The following is a 17,407-nucleotide window of genomic DNA, read 5'->3' as shown; positions in this document are numbered from 1 at the left end:
TGCTTTACCCTCTTTAGAGTAAGTGGTAGATTCTTCCCATGGAGAGCATGGGAATCTGTTTAGAAAGAGGTTTCTAAACTAAAAACTTTCTAAACAAGAGGCATGTCTTCCTCCAAATATTGAGTAGCATTAGCACAATTTGAAGTAATACAACATGCCCATTTACTGAATAACTATTCTGCTTTTTGTTTCCTAATATAGCCTGAATTGTTTCAAAAAATAATTTGTAAATTCAAGTATCATTTGATATAAAATTGTTCTATATTTACTGGCATTTTACACATACATTTATATATACAAGTTTTCAATACTCTATTTCTTTCTCAAAAAAGATAATATTCTAAATTCATGAAATTTATAAAGTGTCAAAAGTGAAAGTCATTCAACTGTGTCTGGAGTCCTCTAGGCCAGAATACTGGAGTGGGTAGCCTTTCCCTTCTCCAGGGGATCTTCCCAACCCAGGGATCAAACCCAGGTGTCCCACATTGCAGGGGGATTCTTCACCAGCTGAACCACAAGGGAAGCCCAAGAATACTGGAGTGGGGAGCCTATCCCATCTCCAGTGGATCTTCCTGACCCAAGAATTGAACTAGGGTCTCCTGCATTTCCTGCGGATTCCTTACCAACTGAGCTGTCAGGGAAACCATGGTTAAAGTGTCTTTCCGCCATTGACATTTTTTTCAAGTTTGAATCTGTTAATCTCTCTCATCTATTTCTATTTCTTTCATCCCTCTACCCCTTTCCCTTCTGGCAATCACCTATTTGTTCTCTGCATCTATTACTCTGTTCCAGTTTTGTTGTGTTTTCATTTGTTTTATTTTTCAGATTCTACACATAAATGAAATCATATGATGCTTGTTTTTCTCTGACTTATTTTCCTTAACATAATTCCCTCTGGGTCCACCCATGTTATCACAGATGGTAAGATTTCATTTTTTTTTTTTTAAGCCTGAGTATCATTCCATTTTATATGTGTGTGTGTGTGTGTGTGTGTGTGTGTGTGTGTGTGTATTCCAAGATGTTCAAAGCTTTCTCATACCTATTGAGATGATTATACGATTTCTTTATTGATGTGTTAAAGTGGTATACCACAATAATTTGTGGATATTAAACATCCTTGCATCCTTGGGATAAGCCCCACTAGATCATCGTGTGATCATTTTAATGTATTGTTGAATTCGATTTGCTAATTTTATTTTTTGTTGTAGGGGATGTGTCCATCTGTGTTCATCAGTGGTATTGACCTGTAAATTTTTTGTGCTATATTTTTGTCTGGTTTTAGTACGACGTGATGTTGTAGAATGAGTTCAGAAGTATTCCTCTGCAAATTTTTGGAATAGTTTGAAAAGGAGGGTTGTTAATTTTTCTTCAAATTTTTTGGTAGACTTCACCACCTGTGAGGCCATCTGGTAGTAGACTTTTGTTTGCTGGGAGTTTTTGTTTTATTTTATTTAATTACTGATTTAATTTCATTACTGGTAATTGATCTTTTCATATTTCTATTTCTTCCTGATTGTTTCTTGGGAAATTGTACATTTCCAGACATTTATTCTTTTCTACATTGTCCATTTTATTGGCATATAATTGTAGTAATCTCCTATGATCCTTTGTCTTTCTGTGGTATTGGCTGACTTCTCTTCTTTCAGCTTTGATTTTATTTACATGGGCCTTCTCTCTTTTTCTTGATGAGTCTAGCTAAAGATTTATCAGTTTTACTTATTTCAAAGTACCAGCTCTTCATTTCATTGATCTTGTTTATTGTTCTTAGTCTCTATTTCACTTATGTCTGCCTCATTTGCTGCCAGGCCCTGCCTCATGCAGTGGCTTGAAGTATGTGGGACTGAGTCCCAGAATGACTGGCTGCATGGCCCGGTAGCAAAGGACTGGCACTGACCCATTGCTTGGTGGGACTGTGTCCTGAGCTAGCTGTGTATGTCCTGAGAGTTCTGGGGCTGGTGCCAGCCCACTGATGGTAGGGGCTGGGTCCTAATCCAGCTGGCTGCCAGGCCACTGGTGGATGGGAAAACCTTTAAGGTACAAATTCTCTGGAATGCTTTCCTTGAATCACTCTGGTAGAAAGTAATGGACTCTGCTCCCATAGGCTTTTATCATAGCAGATAGCATGCTCTGCCCTCTGTGCAGTTTGCTTTTCATCTAATTCAGTCAATCAAGAGTTTCCTCAAATCTCTATTGTTAGCTTGTAGTGCAGTATAGCATTTAATAAACATTAGCTGAATCAATGAGTGAATGAGCAAAATGTGCATGGCATAGTAAATTTGGTTGGAGTGCTGAATTTTAAAGGAGTTTTTCTTTTTTTTTTTACATATAATAAAAGTAAAACAGGTTGAAGTAATATTTTAATATTTCAAAATATTTTGCAGCATCCCCCTGTGAAGGATTTTAGATGAACTGATCTTGAATACAGTGACAGTTATAGTTTGAAGCAGATTCATATGAAGCAGATTCAGCTTCATATGCAATTTGTTTAAGTTCACATTGTAAGGATCTGTATTTTCTTGTATCAGTGCTCTGTGTTACAGTTTCCCTCAGTTTTAATGTCCTCAATAAAAATAGTATCACTTACCTTTTATATACAATATGCATTATAAAAGAAAATATGAAAAGTATAATTTGCTATTTATAGAAGATGAGATTGTATATATTTTGGAAGTAGATTTTCCCAATTCTTACACACAACCTGGTTGTCTCTGAAATTTTTGGAAAATATAAACATTTGTAAGCCATGAAGGTTATTTATCATACAGATGCAATAATTTAGTGTAGGGCCAGCAAAGTTTTTGTGTAAAAGATGAGGTAGAACATATTTGACACTTTGCAAGTCAGTTGATCTGTCTCTCAACAGCTTAATTCTGCCTTAGCAGTGCTAAAAGCTGATGCAGGCATTATGCAAACAAATGGGTATCACTGCGTTTCAGAAAGTTTTAATTTACAAAAAAAAAAAAAAAAAAGACAGCTGGTAGGATTTGGTTCATGGCAATAAATTGTGACTCTTGATTCAGGCCAAGGGCAAGAATAAGTTAATAAATATTACAAGATTTGCAACATCAGATGACAGCTTTAGTGCTGGGAAAATATTTTTAAGGTTAGCAATTACCTATGCTATAAAAAGAACCTGCCAGTTCCTCATTATTTTTAATTTAAAGCGTTTCTATGTGTAGGGCAATTTTACTCAATGATTTACCATACAAAAGAAGCATGGTATATGTATCTAACAATGTTTAGCTCAAATTGCATTTTCAGTTTCACTCTTGTGACCAGGGCATCAAACTTTACTGAGAACACTTACTGTATACTTGCAACTGTCCACGAAAGGAATTTTTTCCACGTGAGTTTTCAGCTCTGCACTCATATATGCCTGCATCGTCCAGCTGCACGTTGGGTATTTCCAGTACTGCCTGAGATTTACGCAGACGTGACTTACTAGGAATATAACCATTAATCTTCATCCATGTGATTGTTGGAACTGGGCTACAATAAGGAGCAAAATGCCATTAATACACTTTCCACTATTAGGAACATAGATTCTGTTATCTGGTAGTTTAAGCACTTAATAGGCTGAGTGCAATAAAGTGTAATCACAATTAAGAACCATGTGATGGTTGATATACTTCAGTTTCCATGTGGATTGTCTGCTTATAAGTTAGATTACAAGGAAAGAGAGTTTCCATTTCTTTTGTATTTCAGAAAAGCAATTCAAAGGTTAGATTTTACACATATATATGCTATACTTTATTTTTTAAAAACTGTGTAAAATTGTTTAAATGGTGAAAGTAATTTGGAGAAATTTACAAAAGTAACATACGCTTATCATAAGAAGTTGAACAAGAGTCATGAGCTAAATGAATTAAGAACTCATTATTGTTCCAACCCCTTCAAATATCTTCTGCAGAAAGAAATAAAGTTAGCAAGCAATTTCCTGCCTTGTCTCTATGATGCATATATAAGCACATATAACAATTTTTTTAATAATAAAAATCAAATCAAGATCAACTGCTGACTTATTCTGGTTAACAGCTATATATTATTCCCTTGTGTAGATGCATCAGAATTTTAATCAAACATTCTCTATAGTTAGACATTCAGTGTAGCCCCCAAAGTTTTCCTTTTTTTTTTTTTTTGCTACTAAGGAATAACATTGCTAAATGTAACTTTGTACATATATATCATATGCCATTGCTTTTTATTTTCTACTGCAGACATTCACAAAAGTGGAACTAACAGACATAAGGGCATGCCCATTTTTCATTTTAATAAGTGCTGCCAGATTGTTTTGAGTAATATAGTAGCATTTTCCACATCCATCAGTAATACATGAGACTGTTTTCCCATATCCTTGCCACCACATTATGTGATCAATCTGTTAAATTTTTATCAGTATTGATAGGTAAAAAATGACATTTTGTTACAATTTCTCTGAACTGTAAGAAAGTTGAACATCTTTTCATAATTATACTATGAATCTGCTATTTGAATCTGCTTCACTGTGAATTATGTTATTTTTCAACTATTTCTTTCAATTTTCTGTTTGCCTGTTTGCAGCATTTAATTTCTTAGGATTCTTTGTGTATTAGGGCCATTATGAGTTTGTTTACCAGAAAAGTTCTTTCTCGGTATACTGATAGTTTATGATGGCATCTGTGATAAATTTTACAAATCCTTTTGGGAAAAATAAGCATCTGTAGGTTTTTTCATGACTTCAGAATTTTTGTTTGTTTAAAAATTATCTGTAAATCCATGTATCCATATTTCCTTCAGTCTTTCTGGTAGCTTTTTTAAAAATTATTTTTAAGCATTTGGATCTTTAATCCATCTGGACTATATTCATGGTTTTGGTGTGAGATGGGAAACACAACTAATTATTTTAGAATCACTAAAACTCCTTTTCCAACAATTTTTGGAATTTTACCTTTGCTATATAATTGGTTCTCACATGCTTAAATCTGTTTCAGTCTTCACAGTTCTGTTCCACTGAGTTATTTATTATTATCTATATTTAATGTACTTTATGCTCTGGACTCAGTCTGCTTTTTCAGTTCTATTTCTCACTATTTCCTTCCACATCTCCTGACCCAGAAACACATCTTTGTGTGTTTCCAATCATATCTGTTAAAGTCCTACTAATCTTTTGAGAGCCATTCTAAATGCCTCCTCTACAGTAAAGTCTCCTTATTTGTGTAGTCTTCTGGGATATTTTTCTTTTAGACATCAAAGTGATTTGTATACATTACTTGGACTCTTGTAACATTTTATAATTGAAAAATGTAGGATATTTTTTCACTAATTTTCCTGACAGGAGTAGTAGTGGTGTTAAATTTTAGAAACAATGCCACATTAAACACAGTGTTTATTTCTTAACATCTTTCTTACTTGTTTCTTAAGTATAAGATAGGATTGAAATTGCTGTATTAGAGTTGAAAAGTTGTGCTTCTTTGTTTAGGTACATATATCAATATCTAGGAAAACTGAATATTGCATTTTCAAATAACCCTTATGTTGACCTAACACATCGTTCTTTTAATATGTACAAGAATTGATTTGTTATATTTTTTAATATTTCTGCATCTATATTCAAAGGTGAGATTGTCTGTACTCATTAGGTTTGCTGGTTTACATGTGCACATACTCGTTAGTGAGTTGGTAGTTGCTTTATTTATAAGCTAGCATTGACAAAATTTGAGTCATAGTGATGGATAGTAGCTTGGTAAACATGCCAGAGTATTTGCATCTCCTATTGTGATAGCTTCAATAGTAGAGAAATTGTATGTTCCTTAAGAAACTGATCAGACTGATAAAAATAAAGTCATCCCCATCATAAGTGGAGTTAGTTTTTGAAAGCATTTCAATTTCTTCTGTTTTCTTTAATTCTTTGTATTTAAATTTCTGTTTGTGTTTACTTTGGCAATTCATGTTTGCCTAGAAAATCAAAGTATTTCACCCATGATTTCAATATTTTAGCAATGATTTATATAAATACTAATTGTTTAAAAGTTTAAAAAACTCTTCTATTATAAGTGGTCACACATTGTAGTATAAGTTAAATGTGTTTTCCACAGTCAAACTTCCCAGAACAAAAGTAACTGAGCAATTACATCTTTTCTGAGTTGCATTTCCCATCTCACAACAAAACCATGAATATAGTCCAGATGGATAAAGATCCAAATGCTTAAAAATAATTTTTAAAAAATCATGGTTTTTAAAAAAATCATCTCATTTTTTAACATCTTGTTTTGTTTTTCCAGTTGCCCCAAATGTAAAATATGGTAGAAATAATAGTTCTTATTTCAGAAATAATAGTCCCTACTTCAGAGGGTAGTTATAAACATTTGATAAGTTAAAGTACTTGGCACAGAACAAGGAGGCAAAAAAAAAATGTTTGCAAAACTTGATGATTATATTTGTATCTTCTTTACAACTTTAATGGTATGACTATATGCTTTCTCAACTTCCTCTCCTTTTAACACTGCACGTTGGTTAGGAACATGGTCTACCTGGGAATACAATTTACATTCAAATAAAATTCAAACACATGGATGTTATGTGACCTTCAGAAAGTAATCTAATATAAGAAACAAATCACTAGTCCAGGTTCAATTCAGTATACAGGAAGCTTGGGGCTGGTGCACTGGGATGACCCAGAGGGATGGTATGGGGAGGGAGGTGGGAGGGGGGTTCAGGATGGGGAACACGTGTACACCCATGGCGGATGCATGTTGATATATAGCAAAACCAATACAATATTGTAAAGTAAAATAATAATAATAATAATATACAAGCAACTCCTACAGCTCAATTCCAGAAAAATAAATGACCCAATCAAAAAATGGGTCAAAGAACTAAATAGACATTTCTCCAAAGAAGACATACAAATGGCTAACAAACACATGAAAAGATGCTCAATATCACTCATTATCAGAGAAATGCAAATCAAAACCACTATGAGGTACCATTTCATGCCAGTCAGAATGGCTGCGATCCAAAAGTCTACAAGCAATAAATGCTGGAGAGGGTGTGGAGAAAAGGGAACCCTCTTACACTGTTGGTGGGAATGCAAACTAGTACAGCCACTATGGAGAACATTGTGGAGATTCCTTAAAAAACTGGAAATAGAACTGCCTTATGACCCAGCAATCCCACTGCTGGGCATACACACCAAGGAAACCAGAACTGAAAGAGACACTTGTACCCCAATGTTCATCGCAGCACTGTTTATAATAGCCAGGACATGGAAGCAACCTAGATGTCCATCAGCAGATGAATGGATAAGAAAGCAGTGGTACATATACACAATGGAGTATTACTCAGCCATTAAAAAGAATACATTTGAATCAGTTCTAATGAGGTGGATGAAACTGGAGCCTGTTATACAGAGTGAAGTAAGCCAGAAAGAAAAACACCAATACAATATACTAACGCATATATATGGAATTTAGAAAGATGGTAACAATACCCCTGTATACGAGACAGCAAAAGAGACACTGATGTATAGAATAGTCTTTTGGACTCTGTGGGAGAGGGAGAGGGTGGGATGATTTGGGAGAATGGCATTGAAACATGAATAATATCATATATGAAACGAGTCGCCAGTCCAGGTTCGATGCACGATACTGGATGCTTGGGGCTGGTGCACTGGGACGACCCAGAGGGATGGTATGGGGAGGGAGGAGGGAGGAGGGTTCAGGATGGGGAACACATGTATACCTGTGGCAGATTCCTGTTGATATATGGCAAAACCAATACAATATTGTAAAGTTAAAAAATAAAAGAAAAAGAAAAAAAAGAAAATAATCTAAGTTCTATGAATCTGGTATCTGGTTTCCCCATTTTAAAATGAAAATATTATTTGTTCCTTCAGAATGCAAGTATTTTAAGGGCACTGGCATTATTTCTGTTGTTCAGGAGTATAACCACACTGTCTCATAGAGTGCTGGGCACATATTTAGTACTTAAATGTTTATGAAGTAAATGAATGAGTGATTCTCATAGCATGATTTTGAGCATTAAGTGAGCTAAGTTCTTATAAATTACTTGGATACATATATTCCAAACATATGTATATATATATAACCAATAAATGTTACCTACAATGATAAGCTTTGTCAGAGGTTTATCTATTTTATTAGTCTTTAAAATATTTTGAATTTTTAATTATTTTTTAATTATTGCTTTAATTTGTGACTTTCTATTTTTTATTTCCCTTATCCCTTTAGCATGCATAGTATTCCACTCTAACTTTGTTAGCTAGCATTTTTTATGGTTAATAATAAAAGTATGGTTGCTTTTTCCTCTGGTATCAAAGGTAACCACATGCCTTATGTTCTGACACACAGAGACAGTGACCTGTACAGTTTTGGTTTTTTGTAACTTGTTTAATATAGAATGTAACTTGTTTAATATAGAATTAATTTAAAATATAGAATGAATTATTGTGAAAGTTATATGTCCATTGAGAAAAAAGGTATGCTTTATTTTGGATAAGACTTTAAAATTAGCTTTTAGAGAGTTTTTATTAATTGTGTAATTCATTGAAAAAATTGAAGTTATTAGTACATTGAATTAAGTGGAAGCAAACAAGTCAGAAGTAAATTAGACTTTCCAATGAGTACATTGTCAAATAAATCAAGAGTCTGAATTTAAAACAATTGCAAAACTTTGAGCATTTGAGCCTTAAAACACATTTTAAGCTTTCAAAGGTAGATGCAAGAGTTTGGGCTACAAAATCTGTACAGGCCCCAAATAGGGAACACTCCTCAAGACACATTTCAATTGCATCCATGAAATAAAACAAACAAGAAAAATGTCAGAGAGTGAAGCCAAGGTACCCTGGAAGATAGACAAGATAATTTCTTACCAAGAGTCATATCAGTGTCCAATCATGAACTCTCCCATTCTTCCACAGCCAAACCCTCCTCCATACAATCACACAAAAAAGAGACAGGCTGTGCAATCAATGACCTTACAGGAGAATTTCATACTTGTGATGGAGCAATGATTAGTTTGAAACTACTTTTTTCCCAGTAGAATATTTCTCCTGTGAATAATTAACTTATATTTTAAGTACATAAGTTACAGAATCAAGATGATTCGTATCTAGACCTGATGGAGATCTGGAAATTTTGGACTTGAGAGTATGCAGAGGATAGATGAGATTGAGTACATTCAATGTGAAGAAAGAACTGAAATATTCCTCAGAAGAATAGATTGGCTAGGTGTTCAAAAAAACACATTTTCCTTCTTTCTGGACATGTAATTACCTCATTTTTCCATCTTCCCTTAGATAGGGGCATGAATTGAGCTCTGGCCAATGGAATAAGGAAAGAAAGATGTACCAAATATGATCTAGGAACCAGTTTTCTACATGATCTTCCATTTTCACTTTTCCTGGCTCTGCTTGATAGATGTTACTGTCAATGGTAACTCTTGCAGAAAAATGTATATTTTATGTATATATAAAATGTTTTCATGTCTTTGTTGTAAGGAAGAATTAACTTTTTTAACACTATATAAAGCATTGCTACCCATAAAATACTTATACATTTGACTGCGTGAATAAGAACAATTTCTTTTCATCAAAAGAACATGAGGACTTTCCTGGTGGTCCAGCGGTTAAGACTCTGTGTTTCCAATGCAAAGAGCAGGGGTTCGACCCCTGATCAGGCAACTAAGATCTCACATGCTGCCAAAAAAGTTAAAAAATTAAAGAACACAACCAGGGAAGAATTATTTGCCACACAAATAACTGACACAGCCTAAGAGATTGAATAAAGAACTCAAGTGTACAAGAAAACAACTCATAAAAATGATAAAGAGACAAGAGAAAAAATAGAAATTATCAGAAAACATATGACAGCATATTCAATCTCATTAATAATCAGGGAAATTCAAATTTAGATTATAATAAATTCCATTTCATGCCTAACATATTTGTAAAATGTAGTACTTTGAATAACCTGATAGTTGTACACATGGATGCCAATCAGTAAGAAGTCTAACACACATGGTGAGGTTTTATATTAGTGCAGCCACTTTGGAAAGCTACTGGAATCAACTTACAAGTGAAAATGGTTATTATACATTGTATGGCCTGGAAGATCACTCAAGAAATTGAATGGAGTAGAATTACTTACAATCCCCAGAGAAATTCTTGCACATATCCATAAAGAGTAATGTACACTAATCTTATAGTGGCATTTACAAATAAACGTTTTTAAAGATGTAATTTACCAAAGATGAAGTGAATCCATTGAAGTATACAGTTTAAAGAGCCTTGCCAAATGTATATGTCTATTCAACTATTGCTTCAATTAGATTAATCATGATACAGACATTACTTTCACTCTTACAAGTTTCCTTAGGCACCTCCTTCCCAATTACCCTCACCCCTGTCCCAGGTGATCAATAATCTCACTTTCATATTTTAAGATAACTTCTGTCTTTTTTAAACTAATGTAAATTGAATCATATAGTCTATACCATTTCCATACTCTTCCTGTGCTCTGCACACTCAGTTTCTCAGTCATGTTTGACTCTCTGTGACCCCACGGAGTGTAGCCCACCAGGCTCCTCTGTCCATGGGATTTTCCAGGCAAGAATACTGGAGTGGATTGTCATTTTCTCCTCCATGGGATCTTTCCAACCCAGGGATCAAACCCAGGTCTCCTTCATTGGCAGGTGGCATCTTTACCAACTGTACCCTTTCTAGCCGGCTTTTTTCTCTCAAAATAAGATTTGAGAGATCAATCTATGTTTCTATGTGTATCAATTGTCCATTTTCTTTTAACTGTTGACCACTTTTAATATATGGATAAGCTACAATTCGTTTATCCAGTTACCTGTTGACTATTGGACATTTGGGTTACTTGCAGTTTTAAGTGATTATGAATAAAAACAGTTTGTACATTCATGTGTAAGTTTTTTGTGGACACAATTTTATGTCTCTTTGGTTAGTAACTAGGGGTAGAATTTCTATAGTATATAATAATAAAACTGTATGAAAATGGCCAGACTATTTGCCTTAATAATTATATAATTTATACTTCTACCAGCAATGTATAAAATGTCCAGCTGTTTTACATCCTTGCAAAATGCTTAGCATTGTCAAGCTTTTAAATTTTATTCAACATGAATATCCACATGTTGTAGCACTATTTGTTTAAGATAGTACTCTTTCTCCATTAAATTACTTGGCATTTTTTCATGACAAAATAATCTTATTTGTGTGGATCTGTTTATGGACACTCTTCTGTTCCATTAATTTGTAAGCCTGGTTTAAGCCAGTTCCTCACTTTTATGGTTATTACCACTTTTATAGAAAAATTTGAAATCAAATGTGTTAAGTGTTATATGTTCAGTCTTTTTCTACCAATTGTATTGGCTATTCTGTGTTCTAATTTTAATGCACATTTTAAGAATAATTTGCTAATTGAAGTTTCCTGGAATTTTAACTGGATTTTGTCAAATTAATGTGTGAATTTGGTGAGAATTGACATCTGAATACTGCTTAGTCTTGTAATCAATATGTGTCTGTGTGTGCTCAGTCATGTCTGACTCTTTGCAACCATGTAGACTGTAGCCTGCCAGCCTCCTCCGTCTGTGGAATTCTCCAGGCAAGAATAATACTAGAATGGGTTGCCATTTCCTTCTCCAGGGGATCTTCCCAATGCAGTGATGGCACCTGCATCTCCTGTCTTCTGCATGGGCAGACAGATTCTTTTCCACTGAGCCACTTGGGAAGCCTCTTGCAATCAATAAGCTCAGTGTATCTCCTCAGTTATTTAGACATTCTTTCATTTTTCTTCAGCAATTCTATTGATTTTTCAGTGTACATACCTTTTGAATATTTTGTATGATTCATCTGTAAATACTAATTTTAGTATTTTTTGGTAGATTTTCAACATAGTACACATATATACCTATTGCATCTGCAGGGTATGGATGTGTTAGTTCCTCAGACATGTCTGACTCTTTGTGACCCCATGGATTGGAACCCACCAGTCTCCTCTGTCCATGGAATTTTCCAGGCAAGAATATTGGAGTTGGTTGTCATTCCCTTCTCCAGAGGATCTTCCCTACCCAGAGATTGAACCTAGGTCTCCTACATTGCAGATTCTTTACTGTCTGAGCCACCAGGGAAGCCCTTACTGCATCTGCAGAGACAGTTTTAATTCTTCCTTTCCTGTCTCTAAGGTATTTTATTTCTTTTTATGCCTTATTTTACTATGTAGGATCCCCATTAAAGGTTGAACTTAAGTGATTAGAGAAAAAAGAAAGGAGACACACTAGTTTTCACCATTTAGTATCACATTGAATATTGTTCTTTTTTTTTCTTTTTCTTCTTCTTTTTTTTTTTTGTAGATACTCTTTGTCTGGCTGAGAAAATTTTCCTCTAGTCCTAAATTGTTGAAAGTTTTGTTAAGTATGTTGAATTATGTCATATGCTTTTTATGCATTAACCAAGAGGAATGTAAGAGTCTTTATTATTTCATTCATGTGACAAATTATATTAATTACTTTTTAAGAGTTAAACCAACTCTGTATACCTGAGGTAAATCCCCCTTGATCATGTGTATCATTTCTTCCTTACGTGCCTGACAAAATTCATCAGTGAAGCTGAAGCTATACTATTCAAACTTTCTGTAGTGGGGAGATTTTTAAATACAAATTCAATTTCATTAATAGGCAATAATTCATATTTCCCCTGTGCCAAATACTCAAATTATGTCTTTTAAGAAGTTTATTTAGTTTAGTTGTAAAATTAAATGCTAAGCATTCCCATCCTGTCATTTAATGTTTTGGAACAGAGATGTAGTGATATTTCCCTTTTCCTGCTTGATATTGATATTTGAATTTTATCTCTTCTTTTTAATGTTTACCAATTATATTGACATTTTCTAAAAGTCAGCTTTGTATTTCATTTTTCCCCAATCTATTCATATTCAATATGATTGAATTCTGCTATTAAATCTTTCTTTCCTTCTATTAACTTAGACTTTAAATTATTTTATTTTCTAATTTGTTTAAGGTGAAAGTTTAGATCATTGATTTAAAAATTTTCCCTTTTTAAAAATATATATGAATTTACATTTAAGCACTACACTAACTATAGCACATATGTTTTCATTATTATTCAAAAAAATTTCTAATTTCTCTGTGATTTTTCTTTGATAATTTGGTTATTTAGTTATGTTTTTTGAATTTCCAAATATTTGGTGACCTTTCAAGTGTCATTGAAAATGTTGTTTCAATTAAAGAATATACTGTCTAAATTTCTGGTTCTGTAATAAGCAGAGCTACTTGTTTTATGGTCTATCATATGGCTAATCTTTGTGAATGTTCCATGAGTAGGCTTTTTAAAAGTATATTCTATAGTTGATAGCTATAGTGTTCTTTAAATATAAATTATGTCAAGTTGGTTAATAATTGTGTTCAAGTCTCTTGTTCTTTACTGATTTTCTGTCTTTTTATTCTTGTAATTGATAAATTACTAGAGATGCCTGTTAACTTTACTGATTTTCTGTCCTGTCTTTGTGATTGATAGGCTAATTGAGAAGAGTGTTAATTTCCAACTATAATTCTGATTTTGTCAATCTCTTCAATTACTATCAAATTTAGCTTTATATATTTTAAAGCTTTGTTACTAGGTACATATACATTTTAGATTTCTAATGCCTTGAGAAATTAATCTTTTTAATACTATGACATGCCCATCTTCATATTAGGTAACATTCATTGTGCTGAAGTATACTTTACCTGATGTTAAGATAGTAGCCTTAATTTTCTTATGATTAATAAACATATCTCTTTTGTCCTCTGGACTTCAACATATATGTTATTGAAAGATAAGTATACAGATATATATCATACACATTTAAAGTGGGATTCTTTAGGGTCTTGCTTTTCCATCCAGTCTGAATATGTCCACCAATGGTGTGATTCAGTGAATTTACATTTAATACAATTATCTATGGTTGGATTTTAAGTCTAGTTTTTTTTTTTTTTTTTTTCTATTTCATCAGTTTTGTGTTCTTTTTTTTGGCCCTTTTCCCTTACCTTATTTTCCATTAATTACTTAGTTTTTTTAGTATTTCATTAAAGCCTTCTATTAATTTATTAGCTATAGCCCTATGTTTCTTTTGTGTACATGTGTTTGTTCTAAAGCTTGGAATATGTATCTGACAGTATTATGTTCACTTGTCTACCTTCCCACCCTTTGTGTTATTTTGAAAATATATATTATTTATACATACTTTATAAACTCTCTACCACATTACTATTATTTCTACCTTAAAGAAAAAAGTAGATATTAATAATTTTAGAAATGAAATAGACCAAATATGTTTTATACTTATACCTGCTTAAAAAGGAAAAAAATGATATCTAGCCTTTCATTCCTTTGTGGAGATTGAAGTTTTGAAATATTATTAGTGCTCCTTCACCCTAAAATATGTTCTTTACCATTTCTTATAATGCGATCTATTACAACAAATTACTGAGGATTTCTGTTTTTGTTTGTTTTGCTGTTTTACTTGATAATGTTTTTATTTTGCTTTCATGCTTGAAGAATATTTTCAACAAATATTCTAAGCAGACTTTTTGCCTATGCAGACATAGGCAAATAGTTCTATGCAGGCTTTTAAATTTCTTTACTTTTTATCATTTTTTTTAGTAATTAATTAGATTATTGTGTGTCTTATACTCTTGTATTTCTTTTTTTTTAATTTTACTTTATTTTTTAACTTTACAATATTGTATTGGTTTTGCCATATATCAATATGAATCCACCACAGACATACACATGTTCCCCATCCCGAACCCTCCTCCCTCCTCCCTCCTCCCTCCCCGTACCATCCCTCTGAGTCGTGCCAGTGCACCAGCCCCAAGCATCCAGTATCGTTCATCGAACCTGGACTGGCGACTCGTTTCATACACTTCTTATATTTCATTGAACGTAGGGGATCAGTAGAGTTATACTTTTCAATAATTTGGTAACTGTTGGTCATAATCTTCAAATTTTTTTATACCTACCCCTATCTTCTAGGCTTTCTTACCTCTTCTTGCTATTCTTTGGAACTCTGCATTCAGATGTTTATATCTTTCCTTGTCTCCTTTGCTTTTCACTTCTCTTCTTTTCACAGCTATTTGTAAGGCCTCCCCAGACAGCCATTTTGTTTTTTGCATTTCTTTTCCATGGGGATGGTCTTGATCCCTGTCTCCTGTACAATGTCACGAACCTCATTCCATAGTTCATCAGGCACTCTATCTATTAGATCTAGGTCCTTAAATCTATTTCTCACTTCCACTGTATAATCATAAGGGATTTGATTTAGGTCATACCTGAATGGCCTAGTGGTTTTCCTAATTTCTTCAATTTAAGTCTGAATTTGGCAATAAGGAGTTCATGGTCTGAGCCACAGTCAGCTCCTGGTCTTGTTTTTGCTGACTGTATAGAGCTTCTCCATCTTTGGCTGCAAAGAATATAATCAATCTGATTTTGGTGTTGACCATCTAGTGATGTCCACGTATAGAGTCTTCTCTTATGTTGTTGGAAGAGGGTGTTTGCTATGACCAGTGCATTTTCTTGGCAAAACTCTATTATCCTTTGCCCTGCTTCATTCTGCATTCCAAGGCCAAATTTGCCTGTTACTCCAGGTGTTTCTTGACTTCCTACTTTTGCATTCCAGTTCCCTATAATGAAAAGGACATCTTTTTGGGGTGTTAGTTCTAAAAGGTTGTAGGTCTTCATAGAACCGTTCAACTTCATCTTCTTCAGCGTTACTGGTTGGGACATAGACTTGGATTACTGAAAAGAAGAGAAGCGAAAAGCAAAGGAGAAAAGGAAAGATATAAACATCTGAATGCAGAGTTCCAAAGAATAGCAAGAAGAGATAAGAAAGCCTTCTTCAGTGATCAATGCAAAGAAACAGAGGAAAACAACAGAATGGGAAAGACTAGAGATCTCTTCAAGAAAATCAGAGATACCAAAGGAACATTTCATGCAAAGATGGGCTCTATAAAGGACAGAAATGGTATGGACCTAACAGAAGCAGAAGATATTAAGAAGAGATGGCAAGAATACACAGAAGAACTGTACAAAAAAGATCTTCACGACCCAGATAATCACGATGGTGTGATCACTGACCTAGAGCCAGACATCCTGGAATGTGAAGTCAAGTGGGCCTTAGAAAGCATCACTACAAACAAAGCTAGTGGAGGTGATGGAATTCCAGTTGAGCTATTCCAAATCCTGAAAGATGATGCTGTGAAAGTGCTGCACTCAATATGCCAGCAAATTTGGAAAACTCAGCAGTGGCCACAGGACTGGAAAAGGTCAGTTTTCATTCCAATCCCAAAGAAATGCAATGCCAAAGAATGCTCAAACTACTGCACAAATGCACTCATCTCACATGCTAGTAAAGTAATGCTCAAAATTCTCCAAGCCAGGCTTCAGCAATGTGTGAACCGTGAACTTCCTGATGTTCAAGCTGGTTTTAGAAAAGGCAGAAGAACCAGAGATCAAATTGCCAACATCTGCTGGATCATGGAAAAAACAAGAGAGTTCCAGAAAAACATCTATTTCTGCTTTATTGACTATATCAAAGCCTTTGACTGTGTGGATCACAATAAACTGTAGAAAATTCTGAAAGAGATGGGAATACCAGACCACCTGACCTGCCTCTTGAGAAACCTATATGCATGTCGGGAAGCAACAGTTAGAACTGGACATGGAACAACAGACTGGTTCCAAATAGGAAAAGAAGTACATCAAGGCTGTATATTGTCACCCTGTTTATTTAACTTCTATGCAGAGTACATCATGAGAAACGCTGGACTGGAAGAAACACAAGCTGGAATCAAGACTGCCGGGAGAAATATCAATAACCTCAGATATGCAGATGACACCACCCTTATGGCAGAAAGTGAAGAGGAACTCAAAAGCCTCTTGATGAAAGTGAAAGTAGAGAGTGAAAAAGTTGGCTTAAAGCTCAACATTCAGAAAACGAAGATCATGGCATCTGGTCCTACCACTTTATGGGAAATAGATGGGGAAACAGTGTCAGACTTTATTTTGGGGGGCTCCAAAATCACTGCAGATGGTGACTGCAGCCATGAAATTAAAAGACGCTTACTCCTTGGAAAGAAAGTTATGACCAACCTATTCATATTCTGCATATTCAAAAGCAGAGACATTACTTTACCAGCAAAAGTTCATCTAGTCAAGGTTATGGTTTTTCCTGTGGTCATGTATGGATGTGAGAGTTGGACTGTGAAGAAGGCTGAGCGCCCAAGAATTGATGCTTTTGAACTGTGGTGTTGGAGAAGACTCTTGAGAGTCCCTTGGACTGCAAGGAGATCCAACCAGTCCATTCTGAAGGAGATCAGCCCTGGGATT

General features: G+C 34.3%; 1 protein-coding gene across 4 annotated transcripts in view; it reads right to left on the bottom strand.

Annotated features, from left to right (window-relative positions):
• Positions 1-17,407, bottom strand: part of CNTN5 (contactin 5) — a 1,679,852-nt gene that overhangs the window by 331,350 nt on the left and 1,331,095 nt on the right. For all 4 annotated transcript variants that reach the window (XM_027563907.1, XM_027563903.1, XM_027563906.1 and 1 more), the window contains one exon: positions 3,308-3,489. In XM_027563907.1, the coding sequence (XP_027419708.1) occupies positions 3,308-3,489 (182 nt within the window). The remainder of the gene's footprint in view (positions 1-3,307; positions 3,490-17,407) is intronic.

Source organism: Bos indicus x Bos taurus, chromosome 15 (assembly GCF_003369695.1).
Source record: "Bos indicus x Bos taurus breed Angus x Brahman F1 hybrid chromosome 15, Bos_hybrid_MaternalHap_v2.0, whole genome shotgun sequence".
Lineage (NCBI taxonomy): Eukaryota > Metazoa > Chordata > Mammalia > Artiodactyla > Bovidae > Bos > Bos indicus x Bos taurus.
Note: the sequence above shows the minus strand (reverse complement) of the source record. Positions and strands in the feature narration are given on the sequence as shown.